The 26194-nt window shown below is 41.6% G+C and overlaps 1 protein-coding gene across 1 annotated transcript in view; it reads left to right on the top strand.

Annotated features, from left to right (window-relative positions):
• The first annotated feature begins 16101 nt into the window (after positions 1–16101).
• The window catches only part of frmpd3 (FERM and PDZ domain containing 3), a 26568-nt gene continuing 16475 nt past the window's right edge, over positions 16102–26194 (top strand). The window contains exons 1-5 of the mRNA XM_085370087.1: positions 16102–16205; positions 16316–16470; positions 16558–16660; positions 16959–17004; positions 17635–17739. Coding sequence (XP_085226213.1) covers positions 16168–16205; positions 16316–16470; positions 16558–16660; positions 16959–17004; positions 17635–17739 — 447 coding nt within the window. The 5' untranslated portion in view covers positions 16102–16167. The remainder of the gene's footprint in view (positions 16206–16315; positions 16471–16557; positions 16661–16958; positions 17005–17634; positions 17740–26194) is intronic.

Here is a 26194-nt window from a genome sequence, read left to right as displayed (position 1 = left end):
GTGACAGTAATATATTTTCATTTGTCTAAATGTCTAAAGTCCAAATGCAAATATTAACAAAAACTAATTTAGCTTCCTAGCTGCTGACAGACTTCACTTCATCCCCGTCCTCTAAACTGCATTCATTTACAGCTAATTTACATCAGTAAAAATGATGTGGATGGAGTTTTGTCTGGATTTTTCTCTCTAATAATGTGTCAAAAATAAAGTGTGCTTTATCGTGGCTGTTTTAGTTACTTGGTCATAAAAAAGTCCAATGTTTGTGCATAAGTTAAAATAGCTCAAATATGAATGCATGAAAAACTGATGGAGTATATTTGGTAACCTTATCACCTTTAATATACTCTGCTCGCAACCTTTTACCAGAGTCCTAGCATGATCGTAAAGCAGCGTTACATAACTCAAGGGTGGATGGATTTTTCTCATCTAAAGTAAAATTGTACACTTCATAACCTCTGCCTCCCATTAATGGCAGAACCCCACTGTAACCGTCATCAGCTACATTCTTCACATAATGGTGTCACTCTGTGTGCTTTACATTGTAATGCTGTACACAGAATGAAATTCATATCAGGTCCTTTTATCAGGTTATGCTGAGGTCATAAACACTACAAGAAAAAAAAAAAGACTGCATGCTTCAAGTCAGTGTGGACTTTCTAAAAAAATACCCTTCACTGCTTTGGCTTCCACAGACTTTTTATAGTTAACTCTAAGAGTCCATCACAGTTTAATTTGATAAAATTAACACAGAAACACTGAATCAACCAATTTTTACAGTTTTCCAAATTGCACATCCTTAAATAAAATGATTAAAACAGGTAAATATTTTGCTTTATGGTAAATAAATAATTGCAAAATGTTAGGGAACTATACTCACTGGTCACTTTATTAAGGTTGTTACCTTCAGGTCTAAAAGTCTTCCGTTCCATCACATCCCATAGGTGATCTATTGGACTGAGATCTGGTGACTGTGGAGGATTTTAGCATAATGAACTGTCTTTAACTGTTCAAGGAGCCGATGTGAGATGATTTCTGCTTTGTGACACGGCGTTTCACTGAATGCTGGAAGCTGCCATCAAAGGATGGGTGACTTATTAATGGATAGATATAGTCAACAATAACACTCGGTTAAGATGTCGTGTTTAAACAACACTCAGTTTGGGGTTAAAGAGGCCAAAGTGTGTCAGAACAAGAGACCATTACACCGGAATCAGGGCGGAGCCATGCTTTTGTGTTTAGGCATAATTCTGACGTTACCATCTGAATTTTGAAGCAGAAATCGAGACTCCTCACAACAGATAATGTTTTCCAATCTTCTGTTGACAGATTTTGGTGAGTCCATTTGAAATGTAGCCTCGGTTTTCTAGTCTTATTTGACAGGAGTGGTTCCCAGCATGGTCTCCTAATGCTGTAGTGCATCTGCTTTAAGGATCACTGTGTTGTGCATTCAGTGCTGCTCGTCTGCATACTCTGGTAGTAACCAGTGGTTATTTGAGTTACTTTTGTCTTCCTGTCACGTCAAAGCAGTCTAGCCATTCTTCTTTGACCTCTGGCATTACCAAGGCATTTTCTGCCAGTGAACCGCCACTCAATGGATATTTTCTTTTTCAGACCATCCTCTGCAAACACTAGAGATGGTTGTCTGAGAAAATCCCAGTAGATGAGCAGATTCTAAAATACTCAGACCATCTTATCCTCATTCTGATGCTTGGTTTGAACTTCAGCAGGTTGTCTTGCCTAAATGCATCAAATTTTTGGGTTATTATTTATTTGTGTTAATAAGCAAACTGATGTACCTAATAAAATGGGAGGTGAGTGTAAAATATTTCGCTGAGTGTCTATTTGAGTAAAAAGTAATGATACCTTTGGCTCTGTGAAAGGACAGGAAATACAATTCATGTAATTCTCAGCTGTTTTAATGTGTACATGTCAGCATTTTGAGTAGGTATTAGATCATCATCATCATCTTTATTTATAAAGCATTTTTAAAACAACCACAGCTGACACAAAGTTCTGTACATTACAAATAAATAACACAAGATCCACAGAAACAACAAACTGTTAGCTAAAATAAAAAAAAGCTTTGACATCATTTAACTGGGAGGTTTCAGGAAAAAAAAGATGGCATAACTGGTGAGAAGCTAACTGGTAATACAAAAATGTTTTATATCTAACACTTAAAAATTTCAGGCTCAAGAATCAACACAGCTCATTTCACTCAGAAGAATTCAGAAATACCTTAAAATGAGAAACACTTTAAGTGTTTGACTGACTTGTTTAAGTTGCGCATTTAGTTAGATACAACACCAAAAAGCTATGCTGACACATTACAAAACCTCAAACAGATTGAATGCACAGCAGTGGATGTTGGTCAGCGATGAGGCAAAAGAAGAGTCAGGCCTAGCTGGACCCAAGTGTGCACGCAGCGGGAGCACAGCAACTCAGCAGGCCTGATAATTACACACCCTGATGGTAGAGCCACTTTGAATTCTCTGCACACTGCCAAAACATACCAGCACTAGATAAGTCACTGGTGAGAGACGGACACGGAGGGAAAGAAAGGGAGGGAGAACTGTTACAGAAGCTCCCAGATCAGCCAGACCCAGACAGCAGGGAAGCTCGCTTGCAAATCAACCGCTTGCTGCGTTCTGAACCTAAGGTGTGGAGTTTTCTGACAGACAAAGCCAATGCACTATGCTAATGGAGCAAATCTTACATTTTAACAGATCTTGCATAATCTTTGGCATACGTGGAATCATCTCATCGTGCCAATAAGCACGAGTAAAAACACTTTCCCAGTAAAAAACAGCGGTGTTAAAGAAGCAAAGAAGCCAGACACAGTAGAAGCTCAGTGAGTTATGTGCAGTATAGCACAGAGGTCAAACCAGGTATTGTGATTACTGGTGCGCTGCACTGTTACGCCCCCTTGTCATTAATACATGTAAATGCAAAACATGCACAGAACTGCTGTACACCAACCGACACAAGCTCATTAATATTCTCTGTTGGGCTTCTCGTGTTATCTCGAAATGAACAAAAAGCATTTGTAGCATCGGTTTTTGCACAGTTAAGCAAATGCATGCATTAATATAGGGTTTGCTGAAGTGTGCCTGAGTGAGAAAATGTGCTTTGACTATTAAGATGCTGCCCAAATATAGAAAGTGTTGAGAGTGTACATGAAATCAACTGCATGTTGCAGACTGCAGAAGGCCACTTTAATGGCAGTCACGGAAGGGTGGAGCTGGGAGGGGCGTGTGGGTGATATCTCATGGGTGGCAGCGATAGGAGAGGGAGGAGGAGGAGGAGGGGGAAACAGCCATGCTGTATTTCTTAGAGAATGAGTGTGACTCTGTGTCGTTCCGCTGTCAGGCGAGCTGCTGAGAACTGCGTGCTTCACTGAAGGGTGACAGCGAAGAGACAGAGCCGCTCTGCTGCTGTCACTGCCACTCTGCCTCGCAGTTTTCAACTGTGGACAACTGGATGTTGTAACTAGTTGCTGGACCTAAAGGGCTAATCATATCATTTCCCCCATTAATGTAAAAGCTGTAGCCAAAGCCAGATGTTAGCTAATGGTGTCATTTATAGCAACTTTGAAAAAATAAAAACTAAAACACGAAGGAGTCTGGAATTGATTTTGTGAAGGTTGGGAGTCTCACCTCCTACACTCGTGTCTTATTATTTACAGTATTTATACATCCTGAAAGGTTAGGTTGGGTAAATAAAAAAAACTAGATCAGGAATGAAAACTGAAGCAGTCACACAGGAAAGATTCAGTCTTGTCAAAGCAGAGGCTGCTGAGTAAACTTCGGGGAGAGAATAATGCAATGCAGGCCTGGCTTTCTCCTTTCAGCTCCTGACTGATGAATCAAATGTTGTCAAGTGGAACCTCCGCAGCCTGAGAGCATAGATTCACAATAACCAGCCAGGGAAACTGCATCGCCTCCCTATCTTATTGGTAGGAAGCTTATTGGAATATGACGGCTGGTCTCTTTTCCTGAATTGCTTTTTCCACTTAGGAAATATTCTTCATTGCTTACATCCCTGCCTCTATATTTCATCTGATATTTTTTTCCTCTCCTCAGTTTCGCTGCCGTGTGGCTTCATTTAGTTTTTAAACTAATTCCCCATAGCTGCTCTTTTGCACCACCACACTATAATTTAAAAGAAGGCAAACACATTCAATCATATGCGTAAACAGTAGCGCTGCCATGGCGATATATAACAGACTGGAGGTTAATTTTTTACTGGTGTTCCCCCCCCCCCCCCCCCCATTTATTTCATTTTAATTTATGGTTATTGGACTATCAAGCAAGCGTACTGTATGACTCAGGGTAAATTTTTGAGACTGCCATCAAACAAGTGAGTGTACTTTTGCATGAATATTAAAATGAACTTAAAAAAAGAAATTCTCTGCATTCACTCAACCTCAAACGAAACTGAGAGAGGTGGCCGCTTCCATCTTCCTCGGTTTTAAAGAGCTTATCCACGCTGTTATGAATTAGAAGCAGCATATACTGTTAAGGCTTTTAAGGCTGGGATGGTGACTCTCGGTCTCACATAGTATAACGTCAATGCAGATGAATAAAAACAAAAAAAAAGGACAGAAATATTACATTTATTTATGACCTCTACAGGTGTGCCGCAGTGTGTGGACGTTTAAACCTACCGCTTTCCTTCTATAAACATTTGCTTTATGACCAAGAAAGTGAGGGGAAATTCTTCACAACCTATTACATGGATGAGCTGGCTCTCTTCACCTCCTGCACCTTTTATCAGAGAGGATCACGCTCAGGAACAGTCTGAGCTTCTGTTTTATGGCACGTTTTAATGGACTGTCGCTATGGGAGAAACCGGCTGTCAGACACGGTTTTGCCATCGTGAGACATGGCGTGTACTGTTGAGTGTGACCCAACTGTCAAAAAAGTCCACATGCTGGGACTGAGCCTGTGAATGACAGCAGCTGATCTAAGGTGTGTGTTACCAGGGCTTCAAATAATGGTTCGGGATTGGCAGCAGACTATGTGAACTGGACGAGCAACCGGCTCAAGTCACTATGCTATTCCATAAAAAAAATGGAAAATAAAACGCAGTTGGACTCAAACGCACTGTGCATAATTACAACCATATACCTATAAAAGAGCAGAAACATCTGTCTTCGATTACTGACAAAACAGGAGAGATATTTTCTCAAGATAAAGAAGTGGATCTATCAAATGACCAAATAAAAACCAGGGTGTCAGTCTTTAAGATGCTTCACCAGGTTTGTGTGCTGCTGTTCACGTGTTCTGCTGCTAGTGATGGGAGGGGCTGGGCCATTGTGTGTTTTTTTTCTTAACAACCCTATTCTGTACATATGTTGCCTATTATATATACAATACTGTAAAAAAAAAAAAAGTCATAATTTTCATCACACTTTCAGAATCGTCAGCATAGTTTCTGGTGACATCCCTGGTTACAGTAAAGGTTTAAGCTGAAAGTAAGCATTTTACAAAAAAAATATGAATATAGATTAATGAGAAGACTCCACATTGGTGACATATCATTAGAAATTATGGCTGCCATTAACCTTATTAGCAAATTATTTGCAGAACTAGAGCAGGGCGATATGACCAAAAAACATTTGAAAATTTGCGATAACGATATAATTGACACGAGACAAAATACTTTACAACTCCTCAACTTTATTAGTGCAAAAAAAAAAAACATCAATGTATTTCCACTTAAACAAGCAGCTTTTTTAAGTGCATTAAAGTTATATAAAAAATTAACAGTGCAAATGCAATTCCTTGCTGACAGTTTAACCAAAAGGCATTTCCAGTGGAAATTGGCTGACATATCCTCAGCATAACCATGTATAATATCCACAAAACTTAAAAGAGGTTCTACACACACAATACGGTAATATTATGGTGAAGCACAGTTCGCATCACTCCGCCAGGCTCCTGCCTACGATAGCCGTAATGCTCCAACAATCCATCAAGCGGTGCGGCTTCGTAGCTCAGCAAAGTCGTACTGAAACATTTGACAGATTTTCGAGCGCCATGTACCACATAAAATCGTTTCGAGGTCAGTAAACACAACCAGAATTCATACATAAGACACACGGGATTATAAGGGGCACTGTCGATTTTCAGAAAAATTAAAGGATTGATTTTAAGTGTGCGGTATTTTCCAAAAAACACGATAATAACGATGGCCCGCTAGCACGCTCTACCAAAAATAGTGCTTTGTTGTGTATCTGACGGATGAAAGCTAAACCAGTTCCACACCACTGAAGTTGCAGCATTTTTACAAACCAATTCCGGTTCATCCGTTTCATTTAACGATCCACTTTCGCTCTTCTCATTCTGCATCGCTGCCATGTGCGTATGTAAACAAAGACACTGCGCATGCGCATTTTACCCATATTACCCATATTCTATCGCGATATTTCATTTTCCTATCGTTGCCCAACATTACACCGGTATTACCGTGAACGGTAGGATATAGCCCAGCCCTATGCAGAACTGTTTGCAATTAACTGTCATATAGGAATTGCCTTTCTATTCAACTAAACTATTCCCAGTTGCGTTTAGGTGCAATTATTGCATGTGCCTTCGGAATTATTGATTTTTTTCTTTATTCTGAATAAATGAATGAAGCACCGCATTTATAGACTCCCTTTTAGTTGACTTTGGTGTACACTCAACTCTCAGGTTCAGACGTCTGCCTGCATTTAAGGAAGCAAAAGCACTCATGTTAGAAAAACTGACTTTTCCCTGAGTAGAGCTCAAACTTAACGCACAAATAAGAAACAATGTAAGAGGGAGATCATCAAACCCTCACATTAAATAAAATCAAACTGTTTCTTTTAAAATGGCAAATATTAAAGCTTTATTTGTACTTGTTTCAGGTCTATGGATTCTTTTTTGTTATCATAACACTTTATGAGAACATAAATCCACCAGTTTTGGTTAAGCTGTCTTGTAGACTGCGTCCTTTGGAAGGTGGGACATTGTGATTTCCATATTGTGGTGAAGGCTATGTGGTTATATGATCACATTAATGATGTAGGAGTGAGTCAGAGGAGCAGCTTAGCCCGAGACTAACAGGTCAGCACACTACACTCAAGTGGAACAAAGAGAGCTTCAAACATATGGCAGATGTGGCTTTTTTTTTTATTATACTTGTGCATCAGGATGTACGAAATGGCGATTCAACCCCTCGGGGATTATTACTGAGAATTACATTAAGTGAACTTAATGCGTCACTCCTGTTTTTGTCTTTTTTTAGTGTCTGCAGGTCAAACTGACACAAAAATATATTTAATATATGTGTGCCATGACTCATTTGCTTAAGATTGGAGTTATATATTAAATATTAGAGTTATAGTACATGCAAATACACCTGTTTATATCGCCCAGATAACCCTATAGGACGTAATATGATAATACCTGTCCACTATTATTTATTTTCATTTGTCATGTTTGAGGTGCTAACAAAAACAGAGTGATTTCTTGAAGACGTCCCGAGCTGTAACGTGAGTGCAATCTGTGCAAGAATGACAAGATGTCAGTGATTTAACAAGGCTGCAGCTTCTGCTGAAACCGAAAAATAGGTTTCAGCGTCTTCTTGCTTAATGGGATTTGGAGAAGAAAGCAAAGTTTTGTGTCATATCTTTCTCAAGGTTGTGAACTCCGTCGTGAAGAAGTCACATCCTCTCCAAACCAGACTCGAATTTTCAGATCCTTTTCAATAGTTCCCATCTCCATCTCAAAGACAACTCCTCGTTGAGACACGGCAAGCAAAAACACATTTAGGCAAAGCATGCACCACTCTATTTTCACAAACTGTTTCACACTTTTTGGATTGCTTGCACTCAGTGTGCCATTGATACGGGTTCCCTATGAACTGATCCTTTTTCCTCCTTTTTTAAACTATGAATTGCATGAAAGCAGAAATTTTCATTATTTTTGGAACAGTCATTTATAGTGGTGAAACAATTTGGAAAAGAGGACATTTGTAACACGTGCATTGCATCCAGCTGTTTCAACTTCAAGGCTTAATAACTAGTTTTCATTTATGACTACTCCAGTCAGTAGGGCGCATCACACTGATGTGTTTCCACTCAAATAATTTCACCCCAAAGAGCAAAGAAGGGACCAGCAATTCAGGAAGTAAAAGTAATAAACTGGCACATCTTGTAAAATGAGTATTTGGTCTTTTACTACATTTTACATTCATATGAAAAAGGAAGTTTTAATCACAGACTCTACAGGCCTCGGTTAGTTTGTCAAAGATTAAAGCTCATAACAGTTGGAGTGGGAAAAGGAGGACTTTTTTGGAAGGGTTTCAAGAACAAAGCCTCTTCTTTCTATAAAGAACATGGCAGCACAGCTTAGGTCTGAACAAACCTCAAGACTTCTGGAACAACATCTTTTAGACAGATGATACCAAAGTGGAGATGTTTGCCCATAAAGTCCTGACACAAACGCAGAACACCTCACATTACAAACACCTCATATAAGCTGTCAAAAATGGCAGTGGAGGGGTGATGGTTTGGACCCAGGCACCATCACAGTTAGTGAGTCAACCATCAACTTCTCTGTATACCAAAGTATTCTCCAGTCAAATGTAAGGATATCTGTCAAGCTACAGCTAAAACTTGACCAAAAATATGTAATGAAAAAGGGGAATGATCCCAATTGCAGCAGCAAATCTACAACACGAGCGCTGAAAATGAAAAGCCTCAAAGCATTGCTATGACCAGTTAATGTTCAGATCTCAACCTGACAAAAATCCCACAATGGGACCTTAAGAAAGGATAAGCCATGCGCAAAAGAATGCCCGAAAACCCCAATAAACGTAAGCACTCTTCACATTTTAATGAAGAGTGCAATCACAATGTTGAGAGAGATGAGTAAGTAATTCAGAAAACTATTATGTTAAGGTATTCCTGCCACAACCTACTGAATCGTGGGGTGTACTTCGTTTTTCATATGACTGTGTAGAGTCCTGTGAAAACTTCCATTTCCACATGATTGCAGTGGGTAGAGGCCATGTATGTAAAGAGAGGACAGTGTTCATTGGTATTAGTCAAGTAGGCACACAGACACGAGTGTGAAAGCATAGGTAAGCAGGTCAGATATGGTAGAGCTAACTTACACTGAGGAAGGACTTACGGTAAGTCACTGTTATTTACGGTGGCCCTGAGAGGCCAAACGGTCTGCAACTTAAGAAAAACGCTGCAAAAGCACACAAAACACAACGGAAATAGAAAAAACGACAACAGAAATAGGAAAAAACAGATTTCCAAAAGCACAAAGGAAGTGTTTCTGGGGAGACAATAACCCGACGGACTAGTTGCAGGAACCCAAAACATGCTAGGTGTGGTTTATCGTGGTTCATATAATACTGATGACGGATTTTTAGGCTAATAGTTAGGCTAACACACTTACCTCTCATCTTTTCTTTCCTCACAAAACCGATAGATCCTCCACTTCTTTTAAGTGTCTCCCAGCGCAATTCTTAGCATATTTTGGTTCCTGCAACTGGTCCGACGGGTTATTGCCTCCCCAGAAACACTTCCCTTGTGCTTTTGGAAATCTTTTTTTCCCTATTTCTGTTTTCTTTTTTCCTATTTCCGGTGTCGCTTTTCCTATTTGTGTTTTGTTTCTTCCTATTTCCGTCGTTTTTTGTGTGCTTTTGCGGCGTTTTTCTTATTGCTGGTGTTTTCTTAAGTTGCAGTCCGTTTGGCCTCTCAGGGCCACTGTAGTTATTGCTATTTAAAATGAATGAATATAAATATATATATATATATATATATATATATATACACACACACACACACACACACACACACACACACACACACACGTGTGTGTGTGTCACAGAAGTGTTTGGATATGTTTCTTTTGACAGACTGGATGAAACTGCACAGTTTTACTGAAGGACAGGAAGGAAGGAACTTGCAAGATTAAGGAAGAAAAGCAGTGTGCAATCTACTTCCAATTTTAGCCAGGGGACTAAAAAAGGTTTTAAATGATTCAATCCTACAGATAAAATACACAATGAAAAGTTTATCGCAAAGAATGTCCAGGACAGAATTTCATATCAGCCTTCACTTTCCCTGCAGAATGGATTGGGTCGTATTCCCCAGTTGGATTTCTGCACGTCTGGCTCAGGCGGACTGCATTGACAGAAGGGATTAGGCCCAGTGCCGATGGCTTCATTTGATTGGCTCTCTTGGTGCAAAGGTCTGTCTGTGTATCGCAAATGAGAAATTCTAAAATCTTTTGTAAAAACAAAAAACAAAACAACATAAATATTTAGTGAACGTTTTATCGCAGCCTGCAACTGAAAACAGATTAAAGACAATGGCTGCTGATATGTCAAAATGACTTTCCTGTTTGACATTTCCTAGAGGCCAAACATGTGACAGAAAAAGTATCTTTGTCTGGGAAGGCTCATTTCACAGTACACTGAGGAGATTATTGTGTCGCCTCTTTCATAATCCTAACAGGATTTCTCCAGAATCAAGGATTTGCTACATATGATACAAAATGTTGGCAAGACTGTTGGCTGAACTTTGGTTGACAGAGGATGTCTGCGATTGAACTAGTAGTATCACTATGCACTTTAAATCCACTGCTCAAAAAAAAAAAAAAAAAAAATGTGGGCACTTAAGTTAAAATAGAGGGATATCATCCTGTCCAGTTAGGAGACATAAACCATTTTAGCAGTTTTGGTCCACCGGAGAGGCAACAGCATAACAATCCTTCAAAAAGGAAATGGTTTTGCAGGTGGTGGCTGCAGACCATAGCTGTCTCCTCATCTCTCCTGAATGATTTCTCTCTAGTTTCACTTTTTGCTAGTGCCATGTCACTATATCTGCTGCCTATTCGGGCTGCTCATCCAGAAGGGCACAGCCATACTTGGTGTCATGAGAAGGTTTGCCTTGTCTCCCAGCACATTCTCAAGAGTGTGGAGGAGATAACAGAAGAGGGGCTCTTACACAAGGAGAGCTGGACAGAAATAGCTGCTCATTTCTGTGAGGAGGAACAGGAAGAGCACTGCCGGAGGCCTAAAGAAACGACCTCCAGAGGGCATGTTTCTGTCTAAACTGACACAGACAGACTTTATGATGGCATCAGGGACCACTGTCTTTAAGTGGGACTTGTGCTTGACTGGCATTCAACCAAGAACACCAGAAGAGGCAGGTCCACCCCTAGTGCCCCCTTCTCTTCACAGATGATGTTGCAGTCATCATAACATTCACCACACTGACTCCAGACTCTTTCACACCTGTGACAGGTGCACACTGTTAACCTCCTCTCAACTGTGAATAGAAAAGGGCTCCATCGGCAGACCTGACTTTGTGTTATACTGGAATCACATCTCAATTTCTTTGACCAAAGCAAACATATAACAAGAAGCACTCAGCGAGAGCAAACCTCCACTATGGCAGCTCACTCTCTCTGAGCATATTTACTTTTAAGAGAACAGTATTGTACATTGTGTTTTTTCTTTTTTTATTCTATTTTTATTTTTGTGGATATAGTGCATTTGTAACATTCATTTCATTGTTTACTCAATTCATTTAAATATTTAATAATAGATATATCAATTGAAAAAATGCTTTGATGGCATATTTATTTTGTTTTCTAAACCAAATTATACTTGTGAACATGCATTAAAACTGACATGTATTCAAATAGTTACATAGCAAAGTCATAATAATATAATATGATATTTACAATCCCCATAAACAATACAAAACAATGGAAGTAAGAAACATAATTTTAAATAGCTCTGTATATGATTATTATATGACCTTGAGACCAATCCAGTGGCCCTGACATGATCATTTACATTTTTATATAGTATTTTTTATATGTTGACAGTACACACGATGCTGGTAAGAGTCAGTTTCTACACCGTTTGTCCATTTTTGACCAGTATTAGATAATAATAATCTTTAAGTTGACCTTGAAGGCCTTGGTGGATGTGAGGCAAATTGTAATGGATTATTAACATGATCCCACTCTACAGCCCTACAGTGCTTTATTAACATTCTGTTAATGTACTACTGCTTGCTAGCAAGGACCCTATTAATAAACCAAACCAGTGTAACCAACTCTAATTTCTCTAAATGCCATTGCTGATGCCTTACAGTCTAATATGTATTCTTTAGCTACAAAACATAAGCTTGGCCTGTCCATCAGTCACAAATAATCACTGTGATACTACACACGTATTGTCTGACTTCTCAAGGCAGTGATCCAATAACACTCAGCTCCTTACAACAGTCCTCACTTTCCAATTAGTGCTGCACAACTCCCAAGTTTCTGATTGTGATTCCATCTCTGATTCATATTATAAGTTATATTCCAAGTGTTTAGCAGACTCAGTTAATCAGAGTGATTAACAATTAGTGTAACAGTAAAATAAGTGAAAATTCCTCAAGCATTAATGGTAAGTAGCCAGATAAATCAAAGTGCCATGGGTAAGTGTCATGCCAATTGTTGCTGAAATTGACTCTTTGATTCTGTAATTAATATAATAATTAAATTGTAATTAAGAATCAACATTTGAGATGCCGCATCCAAAAGGATAAGCCGCAACTACCGCATGTGGGAATAGCCTAAACTAACACTCAGTTTAAATAACGTTGCACAAGCAGAAAAAACGTTGCATTCATTGATTCATGCATGAAAAAAGCTCCATGGCCTGTTTTGCTATTTGACTATTGTTCTGCAATATTCACAACAAACAGTCAAATTGATAACGTTGCCATGCAAGACATTTCTTTCATTATCAAAGTTGTATAGTTTATATATGTCCTTTGTGTCTGCGTGTTCTGACATGTGATGTAAAATGATATTTCAGCTAAATTTGCTCTTTTCCACCACTTATCTTTCAGGCTCCCAGAATATGCTATTGGCCGATCTGGATATGTCCTTAGACAGACATACAGGCACAATGAATTTAGTTATTGAGTATCTGCATTATCCTTTCCTAGCCCTAGATAATGCTGAGTGCGTTTAACAAGGACAGACAACGTCCGCTGGACGGTTTGGGAGCAATCCAGACAATAAATTGAGCTGAAAGTTAAAAACCAGAAACATCTGAGCAAACTAAGCAAATGCAAGTTGGCAGCAGGGACTTTAAGTGGACAGAAAAGTGGACAGCTACAGGAGAGACAACATATTTAAACTCTCCTCGATAGTTCTCAGTGGTATGTCTAATTTCGCTGAACAGGAGCATTTCTCTTTATAATGTCTACAATGCCCTTCATATATTCTTTGATGGTAATTTGGGTTATCATAATGTAAATGTTCCCGTGGTAGCTATTGCTGCATCATTCCCATTGTAAAAATGCTATTCAAAACCCATAACATTTAAAGTGCTTTTGAACGTGCTTCATTTATGTAATTATATGTGGCAAATATATATATATATATATATATATATATATATATATATATATATATATATATGTCATGTATCTCAGCTATAATTCCCAGTCTCAAACTTGCAATCTTCCCAGACTACTGTAATGTTCCCCTCTCTCATCTTACTAAGAAACAGCCACAGGTCAACTACAGTGCATAAAACTCTGCTGCTTTGTTTTAATGAGGACCAAAAAGAGTGTGCATGTAGAGTGTTCTATTGAAATCGATTTTAAGACCTTTTTATTGGTTCATACTAAAAGGGCAAAAGTTTGATATAAGCCAGGCAAGACCTGGTAGCTGGACAGACACATTATGGATAAAACAACAACAAATACAAATTGAAATATTGAATTGAAAGAAATAGAAAGAGGAACACGGCACAACAAACTTAATTTAGATTTTATCCTAATGTAGATGGACTGCACTGAATGTTGAGAGACTGCCTGACTGGTTGGTGTAGTGTTGCCAGTTTTGACATTACTTCGGAACTACTAAGCATTATGAAATACAGCGTCTCTCTAAACTACTGATAGGTCTGTTAGGGTGCAGACCTGGAAAGATGATAAGTAAAAAGATCCTTTTTCCTACACCCTGAGGCCTAGGAGACAGCTGCAGACTGCGGCACTGAGGAGGGTCAGGTATATGATGCCTTGACCTCAAGGGGCCTGAGGAAGTGTTGGCATCTAGCCACAGTGACTGCAGGGTGATGAGAGAACGTCTAGCTAGCCCTTTCTATATCTTGTAGTGGCCAGATCGCTATTCTTATCCACCCACTATCCCTCCATCCGGTCGAGCTTCAACAAGCTACTGAGAGCTGTAGTCATAGCAACGTACAGGCTTGGCGATGCCCTTGGGGATCATTTCTTGACAGAATTCCTCGGTGTCTTCTCTAAAAGGTTGGCCCCTCTGCTGAATAGCTGTTTATCTTTGCAGATGTGCAAGCTTCAGTGTCCGCTGGCTACCTTCATCTCTCCGCTTCTGCTCTGTCCTGTTTTTTTCCTCAATACTTTTGAATACCAAAACTAATCTCTGAATTAAATGAGGAATCTAAAGCTGTAAAATCTGTGTGGTATTCTCAAAGCCATCGGCTGAAAACCAGATAGAAGAGAATGTATTCCTTTGTCCCTGAGTTCATAGCGGTTACCTGCAGTTGTATAATAAAGTTATCGCTGGAAATGAGCAATTTTAGCTACAGCATAGACTCTTCTACAACAAATGTACAAGTGCAGGCCATTGTTTCCCTGCTTAGTTCACAGATCTTGCCTTTCACTGCACTGGAGGTGTTTGCAGTGGCACACATACCTGAGAAACAGCCTGTCAGGATTCATAAGAATGGGTATCCTTCTGGTAAGTGAAGAAAGAAGCTGTGAAATGTTAGAGGGACAGAGAAAAGAAGAATAACTGGGGGAAGAAGTGCACCATCAGAATCCACTGCCAAAGTCAAATGAGAAAATAACCGATCTCAATCAAAAATGGGTAATCTTCTGTTGGAGGCAGAACCAGCTGGTGCAGCGTCATTTGTCACCGCCGTGCACCTTTGATACAGACGGATGATCCCTCATAAGTCAGCTGAATGTCGAAGACAGAAATTTTTTTATATGAATCTAATCTTTTTAAATTATTAGCATAATTGAAATTCAAAGCACATGCAGCGTAATGGATTGTTAGTCATGGACCGAGCACAATATGAAGCCTATCTATGATACATCTACTCTCATCTGATACCATGACACAAGGTAGAGATCAGCAATGCATCAATGGAACTGCAAATGAGCCGTGCTCCCTCATAAGCCACTGTTATCAGAAACAACAAGTGACAGGAATATGAATCTGGACTATTGACTAATGTGACTACTGACAGTTTGTTCTCTGCCTGTGGCACTCAGAAAGGTATTTGCTCTCAACAGTACCCCTGCATAATAATCCTGAGCAGTGCTGTCATGCTCTTTCTGTTTTGGGCCATCTGCAGCATTAACATTACAATCAGCGTCTCTCTCTCTCTCTCTCTCTCTTTAGCCAGCAGTCATCAGAGTCTTAAATCACAGATATGAGCATAAATATCTGGCTCTCTATCCCTCGCACAATAATTTCCATTTTTTCTGCTACAAACACAGAAACCCACATGCTACATTCACACTCAGTCTTTCAGTAATCTTGCTTTCGCTGCCTCCCACACAGGCATCTGCAAAAGAGCATGTGTGGTTCACGGGAGTAGTTTGGTCCACACTTGCAGAAACTGGCAGAATCAGAGACCTTAATGTGTTTCATCCTGTGTGTGCATTATGTTACTGTTCCTTGATAAGTGCAGCTTTCCTGAAGGTGTGCTTCAAAGGGCAGGTACTTTTAACAAATATATTTTACCGCCTACATTTTTACCTGCATCCCGCACACTCACTCGGTACAACAAACAACCTTAACCAAAGCCAAATGCAACTTGTCAGCTGTTGAAGATGTCTGGGATTGTAATCTTGAGTGTTACATTTTTCAGCTTCACATTTATGATTTTATTTTTCCCTGTAGCAGTGTTCCAAGATGTGCTTAGATAAACTCAGCACATTAAAACAACAACAACAACAAAATAGTATTTTTGCTGCTGTCAAACCAGGAAAATTTTTATTTCAGTTTCTCACATCCCCCCCCTTGTTCCCCTTCTTTTGAGCAGGTGAATGATTGCCAAACAGAAAGCAGCCTTTGCAGTGCAAACCTGTCCCATGCTGCCCCGTCCTCTCAGGGGATGGCCAAGGTCCAGGATGGACACACGAACGCACGCAGGTACATGGTGCTTTTTTCGCACTAGTTTTTCTCAAAACAAAATGCACATTCATCACTGTCTCTGTGTGCACTTGCCCCTTTTTATATCTGAATATCTGTGTTCTATATAGCACTGCAATGTTAGAGGAGAGCCAGGATGGTATGGACAGTGGTACCCTAAGTCCTGCCTCCGCTCGACAGGTCACCATCCAGCGCCACCCGACTCAAGGCTTCGGCTTCATTGCAGGCAGCCAGAGACCTGTCATTGTACGCTCCGTCTCTGCTGGTTAGTGTTCATGTATGTGAGAAAGCCAGCATTCAGATTTCAGGTTTCTCTATGCTGCATGCATATGGTATCCCGTTTCATTTGCAGACGGCCCCTCCTTTGGCAAGCTTCTTCCCGGAGACCAGATCTTGGCTATTAACGAGGAGACGGTGAGCGACGCGCCCCGAGAGAGAGTCATAGACCTTGTAAGGTAACATCCTTTACTGTCCCAGGAGGGAGGGGGGGTGGAGGGAGGAGGGAGGAGGGGGTGGCATCGGGGGCAGGTGATCAGCAGCGCAGGTGAAGGGGAGTAAAAGTGGTGAGTGTGAAAAGGAACAAAGTGTTTCTTATTGCTGGCGATGCGTTACATCAACCCAAACCTGCGGATGAGTCAGTCACTTTTGCAGCTGAAGAACGGCAAAGGAGACGGCAGCTATAAACTGGGGGCCTCCAAATACCGTGCAGTCCTTGGCATTTTCTAACCCACTCCATTCTCTGTTGTTCCATAGACGCTGCAAAGACACGATAGTTCTCACTGTGCTGCAGCCCCATCAGGTAGTAAGCTGGGAAAATCGCTTTCTTTCCTGTTCCTGTCCTTCAGGATTTCTCTTACTTCTCATCAGTCAATAATAAACACTTCCACTTTCAGCCTGAATCTATACAGTTCTCCCTCATAATAGTACACACCAATGCAGTGCAGGCACACATTAGTATTCGCTGCCATGCTTTACACGCTAGAGTGATTTCTTTTTCTGGTCACCCCTCAGAAGAACTCTAAGTGAGCATATTAGCACCTACATGAGACCTTATTAAATAAAGACTCTTCTGTGTATGCACAGATAAATACAGAGAAAAAGGAAAAGCACCACTAACCATCTGACTAAACTGGACATTGTTAGATGGTGAAACCCTGACATTATGAAAGCGCATGAAAGCTCATTATCCATGTACTGATAATACTAAGTGTTAAAAATTTTTATTTAGTTAAAAAAACAACCAGTTTTAAATACTGAAAATGGGGTAAGGCTAATGTTAAAAGTTTGCACTTATCCAGTTGTCGCATTGCAGTAGCATTAGCCTGCTCTCCAATATGTCTCTTTAGCACCAGCAGTCGGGGGGGCTTTTCTTTCATTTATGTCTCATCCTCTAAGCTGAGTTCCTCTCCCACTCTCTTCTCATCCTCAGTCACCTAAATCTGCCTTCATAAGTGCAGCCAAAAAGGCCCGCCTGCGAACAAACCCGCCCAAAGTGCGCTTCTCAGAGCAAGTGTCCATCAGCGACCCGGACTCAGTAAGTTCAACTTGTCGCGTCTCTACGTCATGCACACGCGCGCAAACACAGACCTCCTGTGCATTTCTCTTGGTTTGATCAGCAGCCACAAATGCTTTCAGAAATCCTTAAGCATCCTCTCACCATCCTTTTAGGATGTTCAATCATCCTGTTTGTGTGTGTAGTGAGAAAGAGGCTGAGGCATTGAAAAAAAAACAACCTGTAGCCTCCCTCTTTTCAAAGCCATGTAAACAATCACAATATGACTTCATTTGTTTTTTTGACCATTATAGTCCAACCTTTCAACTCAGCTGCATATGGTAAACCTCCCAAAATCTCACTCTACTAATCAACATCCACACGCTACAGATAACACCTCCATTTCCAACAAAATGCTCCAGTAATAAAAGCATTTCTGTACAGTCCCCAGCAACATGTCAATCAAGAACACATTTAGGGAACATTAGCCCACGCAATAAATAAGGTGAAAGCAAAAACATAGCGGGAAACAGATAATCAATAAATTAAAAAAATCGGACAAAATTTTATTTTCCTTTTGTGTTAAGTTAATCAAAGAAGACAGAGAATACAATTGTTTGGTGCACGGACCACCAAATCACTGATCTTTGAATAAAGGCTTTTTTCAGTATCGATTTTACTATCTGCTATAGACTTACAGTGTCAGCAAAAAAGAGGGACAGTGACATAATAGTGTTGAGTTGTAATTTGCCTCTCTGGGCAGACTTTGCATATGTCAAACTGGTTCCAAATCACTGTAAACCAGCAAGGACAAAGGTGGTTGGCTTGTAATGGGAAGCGATAGACCTGTTTATCTGAGTCGCTTAACCAGTGCACCCTGGCTTTAGTGCTGCAGTATGGAGGAAGATCTGTTCACTCGTAACTCAGACTTCAGTTTCTTCCGATCTGCACGGAGGAACAGCTTGTTGAGTCTTTTGAATACTTAAGTTCTCCGAAAACAGACTGCTTGGGCATCTGCTGCGGACACAGCTCTCCGCTTAATCTAAATGCTTTTTGTGAGACAGATACTGTTGCAGTAAAATCCACATTTCTCTGCCGCGACTAGCAATGCCTGACTAATTTTCTTACCAACCTTGTCATATATATATATATATATATATATATGTGTGTATATATATATACATATATATATATATATATATATATATATATATATATATATATATATATATATATATATATTAGGGGTGCAACGATATTCGTATCGATATTGAACCGTTCGATACAGTGCTTTCGGTTCGGTACGCATATGTATCGAACAATACAATTTTTTTCTTTCTTTTTTTTTTTTTTTTTTTTTTTTGTGTCCCGTTTGGATCTATAGCCATCAGAATTGTTGTCTTGAGGCCAAGAAAGATGCCAAGAGGATTTATTTTAAGTGGATCATCATATTGGTCCATTTGATTGACCTTTATTATAATTATGAATTTATTTTATTTTCAGTTGCAAACGGGACAGACATGACTGTGGGATAGGACGGGGGAAAGAATGAAAGAAAGAGGGGGAGAGAAAGAAAGAAAACCAAAGGGGAGAAAAAAAAAGAACAATACAAAATTTGTAATTTATTTTATCAACTTTCCTTCTGACGATGCTGTCTGTGTTGAGCGCTCAGTGAATCTGCATTTGACTACTCCGCCTAGGCTCGAGAGTGCAGCCTAGGCGGAGTAGTCGAACGCAGATTCACTGAGCACTCAACACAGACAGCATGGTCAGAAGGAAGAGCGCAGGGCAAGCTAGCGAGACAGAAGTGGACCTCCCCACCCTCATTCAGATCTGGCGTTTGGAATTATTTTGGTTTTCATGTGACGTATGACCCTGAAGGTAAGCGAGTCATGGACTAAAGTAAAACAGTATGTTGGATGTGCCATGCAATGCTCAATTACATGGGTGGGAGCTAGTGTGTTAGCGCAGTTAGCTCGTTAACGTGTTGGCTGTCTAGCCCCTCTGTATAGGGTAGCTCGTTAACGGAGATTTGCCGTGTTGTGGCGTTAAGGTTATTTCAACGAGATTAACCTGAAAGCACTAGTGGGAACACAACGAATATGACTGCACATTTACACCGACATCATCCTAGTGCAAAGACAAAAACAACAAGCATGCATGCTACAAACTTTAGCCGAGTCATTTAGACAGCTGTTAGCACAGGATTCTCCTTATGGAGACCTGATATGTTTAATATGCTGCTGAGAATATAGCCCAGAAGAAGCGGATAGTATAGCTTTTATTTTTGGAAAGAGACATTTCTCTGTAATAAACTCTCTTTTCCAAAGATGAGTGATTCCTCAATCAGATACAGGGCTCGCAATATCGCTAGCCCGATGTCCCGGGGCTATCTCTGCCCTGCCTGTCGGGCTATTGTAGGAAGGAAAAATATATGTCAATGCTTTTGCATTCTTTCAGAAATGTAGCTGGGTAATTATGTCATTGGGTGAGCCACTGTCAATATGTGACATATTGAAATCGTGTTTGAATTTGCGCTTGTTTTTTTGCTTTCACTTTGCAATCGCGCGAACTGTGTATAGAGAGCGACAGCACTGATCTGTGAGTGATGATAATTTGTGCACCAATTCCTCTGACATCGTCTTATTAATTGTTAGCTTACTATGCAAACATGACAAGTGAAATCTCCCGCAGCTTAAACATGTGAGAGGTTGATCGCGCAGAGAATCGCTGAGCTTATGTGAGTGCGGCAGGATATATATTTCACTACGATGACCTGGATGACTGAGAACCTTCACAGACAGATATATATTTTAGTTCTGCTGAGCCAAATAAGACAGGTCAGGGTGAAGAAGTGACAGCCAAAGAAAAGCTTACCACAAAACGGAGAAGTTATGACAAATCAGACTATAAGGCAAAAAGAAAGTGCAGCTTTATGGTTTCATGGACAAAAGAATTTCTGTGGCTGCAATATGACGAGCTAAAAAACAACACGCACAAGGGTTAGGGTTAAATTTAAAAACTGTACTTTTGTGTTAAAATATATATTTATAATTTTAATAAATGACAAATTAAAAAGGCATGAACATTTTTTTTTGTATCGAAAAAATATCGACCCGTGACACCAAAGTATCGAACCGAACCGTGAATTTTGTGTATCATTGCACCCCTAATATATATATATATATATATATATATATATATATTCTGCCCTCACTAGGGTGTAAAGCTGGTTTCTAGCTTGGCAGATAGCTAACAGGTCCACAATAAACATCCAGGAGTCAGCGGATACGTTTTAGATGTTTACTGTTGAAGCACTGTAAAACTGGTACAGAAACAAAAATAAAATATTACATTTCTGCTGTAATTGTATTTTCTTTACAACATCAAACATTAAGCCATGCACTACGATGTATATAACACATAAACACAAACTTATCCAAACCCTTTCACTGGTTATCAGGCTCACGCATTTAGCGATTAGCTTAATGCTAACATTACATGGGAAATCCCATAGACAGGCTAACGTGTTAGCATCGCGGCCGTTTTTCCTCACAAAAGAAAGTTTTCCACACAAACCTCTAAACTGCTACACAAAACTATCGCGGGAAAGCTTACAAAACAGATAGCAACTACTTACAGGCATGTGCTCTCTCAGGCTCAGCAAGAAAAAGTGAACAAAAAGTGGAACAGACGACAGTTTGTCTAAACGACTGTTTTTCACTGGTGAGGTACTACGGCAAGTCTGCTGGTACAAAAAACACACACCCAAATGATCATGCCTGCCTTAAAGGGGCAGCACACTCCCCGCCTGGTATAGAGTACTATACCACTATGTCCCTCTGAGTAACAACACAACTTCAGTGGCGGGTCTCGAATACACCCTGGGGGTGCCTCCTTGAACAACTCTCACCTCCACTTTCCGGACCCTGCTGTCTCGACCCGGAAAGGTATTTACCACAAGCCCTGTGGGCCATTGATTTCGTTTAGCCTCCTTGTCCTTTAGGAGCACAACATCTCCAACTTGCAGGCTGGCTTGTTCTGCTTGCCATTTCCTTCTTGGCTGGAGTGTCGTCAGGTACTCTTGACGCCATCTTTTCCAGAATGAATCCGCAAGACTTTGAACTTGCTTCCACTGACTTCGGTAAAGATCCTTGAGGTCGATGTCTTCCAAGGGAGCAGACCCGGAGTCCACCTTTTGTGTTAAAAGCATAGCAGGGGTGAGTATGGTCGGCATGTCTGGATCTGACGACACAGGGACTATTGGCCGGGCATTCATGATGGCTGCGACCTCTGCCATCAGCGTGGTGAGCACTTCGTGTGAAAGACTAGGGGAATGCATCTTGAGTAAGATGCTATCCAAAATGCGGCGAGCCATCCCTATCATTCTTTCCCATGCTCCCCCCATGTGGGAGGAGTGTGGAAGATTGAAGTCCCACATGCAGCCTTGGTCTCTGAGGTAAGAATGAAGAGTTGCATCTTCTGGGGTTATACCAAGTTCTTTACATGCACCGACAAAGTTTGTGCCTCGGTCTGAACGAAAGAGCTTTGCTGGACCTCTGATGGCAGTGAATCGCCTAAGTGCATTTATGAAGCTTGACGTAGACAGAGATTCTATCACCTCCAGGTGAACTGCCCTTGTTACTAAACAAGTAAACATAACAGCCCAGCGCTTACTCTCTGCAAGGCCTCCCCTCGTGCGATGGGCACAAACCGTCCATGGTCCAAAAACATCTAATCCAACTTGGGTGAAAGGAGGAGATTGGGTCAACCGATCAGCAGGTAAGTTGGACATTTTTTGTTTTTCCAGACTTCCTCTCAACCGCCTACAGATGACACACTTGTGTATGATACTTGATACAAGTCCTTTTCCTCCCAAAATCCACAGTCCAGCGGATCTGATGGCCCCTTCCGTGAAGTGCCTACCTTGGTGTACTACTTGCTCATGATAATACCGCACCAACAAGGTAGTGGTTGCTTTTGGGAATGATTATGGGATGTTTCTCTTCCCATGAGATTGCGGATAATGACGTGCGGCCACCAACTCTCAGTACACCATCTGAATCCAAGAAAGGGTCAAGTTTCCTGAGAGGACTGCGTTTTGAGACAAGTTCTCCTTTGAACAGGCTCTTGAGTTCTTCTTTGAAGGCCTCGTGCTGTACAATCTGTACAATTACTGTTCTTGCCTGTGTACGCTCATCTACCTTTGTCAAATCTCCCTCCAGGATCTTAGCACAGGATCTGACTTTCCGGATGAGCTTTGCTATCCCACATACAAGTGTCTTCCAGCTGGAAAAGCGCTCGAACCTGTGTGAACCAAGCTGTCTTTCAGAAGCTCCTGTAGCAAAGGTTGCTATCAGTGGACGCACATCTGCATCCCCGTCTGGTTCAACGAGCTCAAAGAACTCTGGTGGGGTAAGTGCAACTCGCTCGTCGTTTTCAAGAAATGATGGCCCAGAAAACCAGTTTGTATCTCTCAACAGTGCAGCTGGAACTGGTCTGGTACCATGGTCAGCAGGATTGTGTTCTGAACTGACAAAGTGCCACTGTTCAGGCTGTGAAGACTTCCGGATGCGTGCTACTCTGTTAGCAACATACACATAAAACCTCCGGTTGGCGTTGTAGATGTAGCCCAGCACAACTCTGGAGTCGGTGTAAAACCTCACTGTGTGGATTTCGACATCTAGCTCATCCCTCAAGATATCAGCCAGCTCAACTGCTAGTACAGCCGCACAAAGCTCTAGACGGGGCACAGTATGGGAATGCCGGGGTGCTAATTTAGATTTCCCCATGCAGAATCCTACAAGACAGTGTCCTTCATCATCAACTGCCCTGAGGTAGGCAACTGCAGAGATGGCCATGGTGGACGCGTCGCAAAAGACACATAACTCTCTGTGCCGTGTGGAAAGCAGGGAAACAGGTAGGTATGGCCTTGGTATGTGAAGTTGCTCGAGTGCCTTCAGTGAGTCTCTCCAAGACTTCCACTGTGCCACTTTTTCAGCAGGTATTGGGGTGTCCCAATCGCAATGCTCAGTGCATAACTCTCTGACTATAGCCTTGCCCTGGACTACTATAGGACCTGCAAACCCCAACGGGTCGAATATGCTGTTAACTGTGGAGAGAATACCTCTACGGGTAAAGGGCTTCTCCTCCTGGGAGACAAGAAAGGTAAAGCTGTCGGTTTGAAGGTGCCAGTTGAGACCTAAGCTTCTCTGCATAGGTAACGGATCCACACCTAGCTCTAGGTCTTTCAGCTCTTTAGCACGTTCCTCAGGCGGAAACGCCTCCACTACTACGTCGTGGTTGGAGGCTATCTTATGTAGCCGTATGTTGGAATCAGCCAACATCTCCTTGGTTTCCTTCAGGACTTGGATGGCATTGTCATCGGTGGGGAAGGAAGCAAGACCATCGTCCACGTAGAAGTTATTTAGAACAAACTGCTTTGCTTCTGCACTCTGGTCTTCCTGTCCTTGCAAAGCTGCTCTTCTCAAGCCGTATATGGCAACAGCAGGAGAGGGGCTGTTGCCAAATACGTGCACGGCCATCCTATACTCTGTGATGCGCTTGGTGGGGTCATTGTCCTCGAACCAGAGGAAACGTAGGAAGTCTCTGTGATCGTGGCGGACTTTGAAGCAATAGAACATTTGTTCTATGTCTGCTGCCACCGCTACAGGTTCCTTGCGGAAGCGGATGAGCACTCCTAAAAGTGAATTATTCAAGTCAGGGCCACTCAGCAGGATGTCATTCAGTGAGACACCATCCTGCTTAGCGCTGGAGTCGAACACTGCCCGTACCTGACCTGGTTTTCGCGGATGATACACTCCGAAGATTGGTAAATACCAGCACTCCTGTTCACCAGTGGGTGGTGGTACTGGTTCAGCATGACCTGCCTCAAAGATCTTCTGCATGAAGGCAATCATGTGTTCTTTCATATCTGGCTTCTTCTCCAGCATGTGCCGTAATGTCAAAAGACGCTTGACTGCTTGGGCTCGGTTGTTAGGGAGTTTGTGCCTTGGTTGCCTGAAGGGTAGTGGTGCCACCCAACTATTCGAGTCATCTATGAAGACCTCGTTGTCCATTATTTCCAGAAAGAGTTTGTCTTCCACAGACATAGCAGGTTTGTTGTCGTGTGGCGTTTGCCGGAAGACCCCTTCACCAAGGCCATCTTTCCCATCAAACAGGATTTCGGATGCGTTAGCTCCTAGAAACTGATGATGCTGCTCTGGAGTGTCAAGCTTCTCTTTGATGTGGAAACTGTTAGTGCAAGGGTCGAACAGAGAGGTACGACCGTTACTCAGCACGTTGCACCGATAGACGTTTACAAACTCTGGTTTGTGAGCTCTTCCGAGACAAACGTCTCCCACAATCACCCATCCCAAGTCGAGACGCTGGGCGTAGGGGGCATCGTGGGGCCCATTGCATCGCTCTCGAACCTTGTGTGCCTGTGGTACATCTCGACCGAGCAAGATCAGGATGCTTGCTGATGGATCTATAGCCGGGATTTTATCCACAACCCGCTTGAAATGTGGATAATGTCTGGCGATCTCAGGTGTGGGGATTTCAGACTTATCGTCAGGAAGCATGTCACATTCGATTAAGGTGGGGAGTGGAATGTGAGTCTTACCATCTAATGACTCCATGATGAAATTGTTAGCTCGGCGCCCTGTTGTTTCCATAACTCCTGAGCAGGTCTTCAAGGTGTATGCTGCTGCGCCCTCTGTAACTCCAAAAAGCTCAAAAAACTCTGTTCTTGCCAAAGACTTATTGCTTTGCTCGTCGAGAACAACGTACGCCTTAACAGCTTTCTCCCTCTGGCCAGCTGGATAAACTCTGACAAGACAGATTTTGGAGCACGACTTTGCTCTGACGGTAGACCCACAAATGTCTGTGCATTTTGCTGTGACAGCTTGAGGAGCTTCTTCTCCTTGCTCCCCGCCTTGCTCTCTTGCGGTTACAGGAGTCTCTGATATCCAGGGGGCCGGCCCTGGGTGTAGCGCAGTAGGGTGGTTCTCACTCTTGCACTCTCTGCACTGAACGTTTTTGTGGCAGTCTTTCGCTAGATGAGTGAACGAAGCACAGCACTTAAAGCAAATATTATTCTCTCTAAGATAAGCTTTCCTTTCATCCAAAGATTTACTCCTAAACCCACGACAGTTTCTGAGGGGGTGTGGTTTGTTATGGAGTGGGCATTGTTCATCTGGTTCGGCCCTCCTCTTCCCTGAGGGGCTGGCTTGCATGCTTTTAGAGTTTGAGGAGACTTCTGTCTTTTTGACAGAAATGGGTATTTTCATGTTTGATTTGAAGGGGTGTTCTGGCTTCCCCGTCCTCCAACCACTTGTAAGAAGGGCAAAGCTTGGATCATTGAGCGTTTTGGCTTGATCACAAACAAACTTTGCGAAGAAGGAGAACGGTGGGTAAGACGCTTGATGATTTTCTTTGTAACGAGATGCTAAAGAGACCCACTTGTCATGCAGGGAGTATGGCAACTTTTGGATGA

This window comes from Diplotaxodon limnothrissa, linkage group LG2, assembly GCF_057381915.1.
Source record: "Diplotaxodon limnothrissa isolate DT_005_m linkage group LG2, D_limnothrissa_male_GT1.1, whole genome shotgun sequence".
In the NCBI taxonomy this organism is placed as follows: Eukaryota; Metazoa; Chordata; class Actinopteri; order Cichliformes; family Cichlidae; genus Diplotaxodon; species Diplotaxodon limnothrissa.
This window is presented reverse-complemented; position numbering and strand designations above follow the sequence as displayed.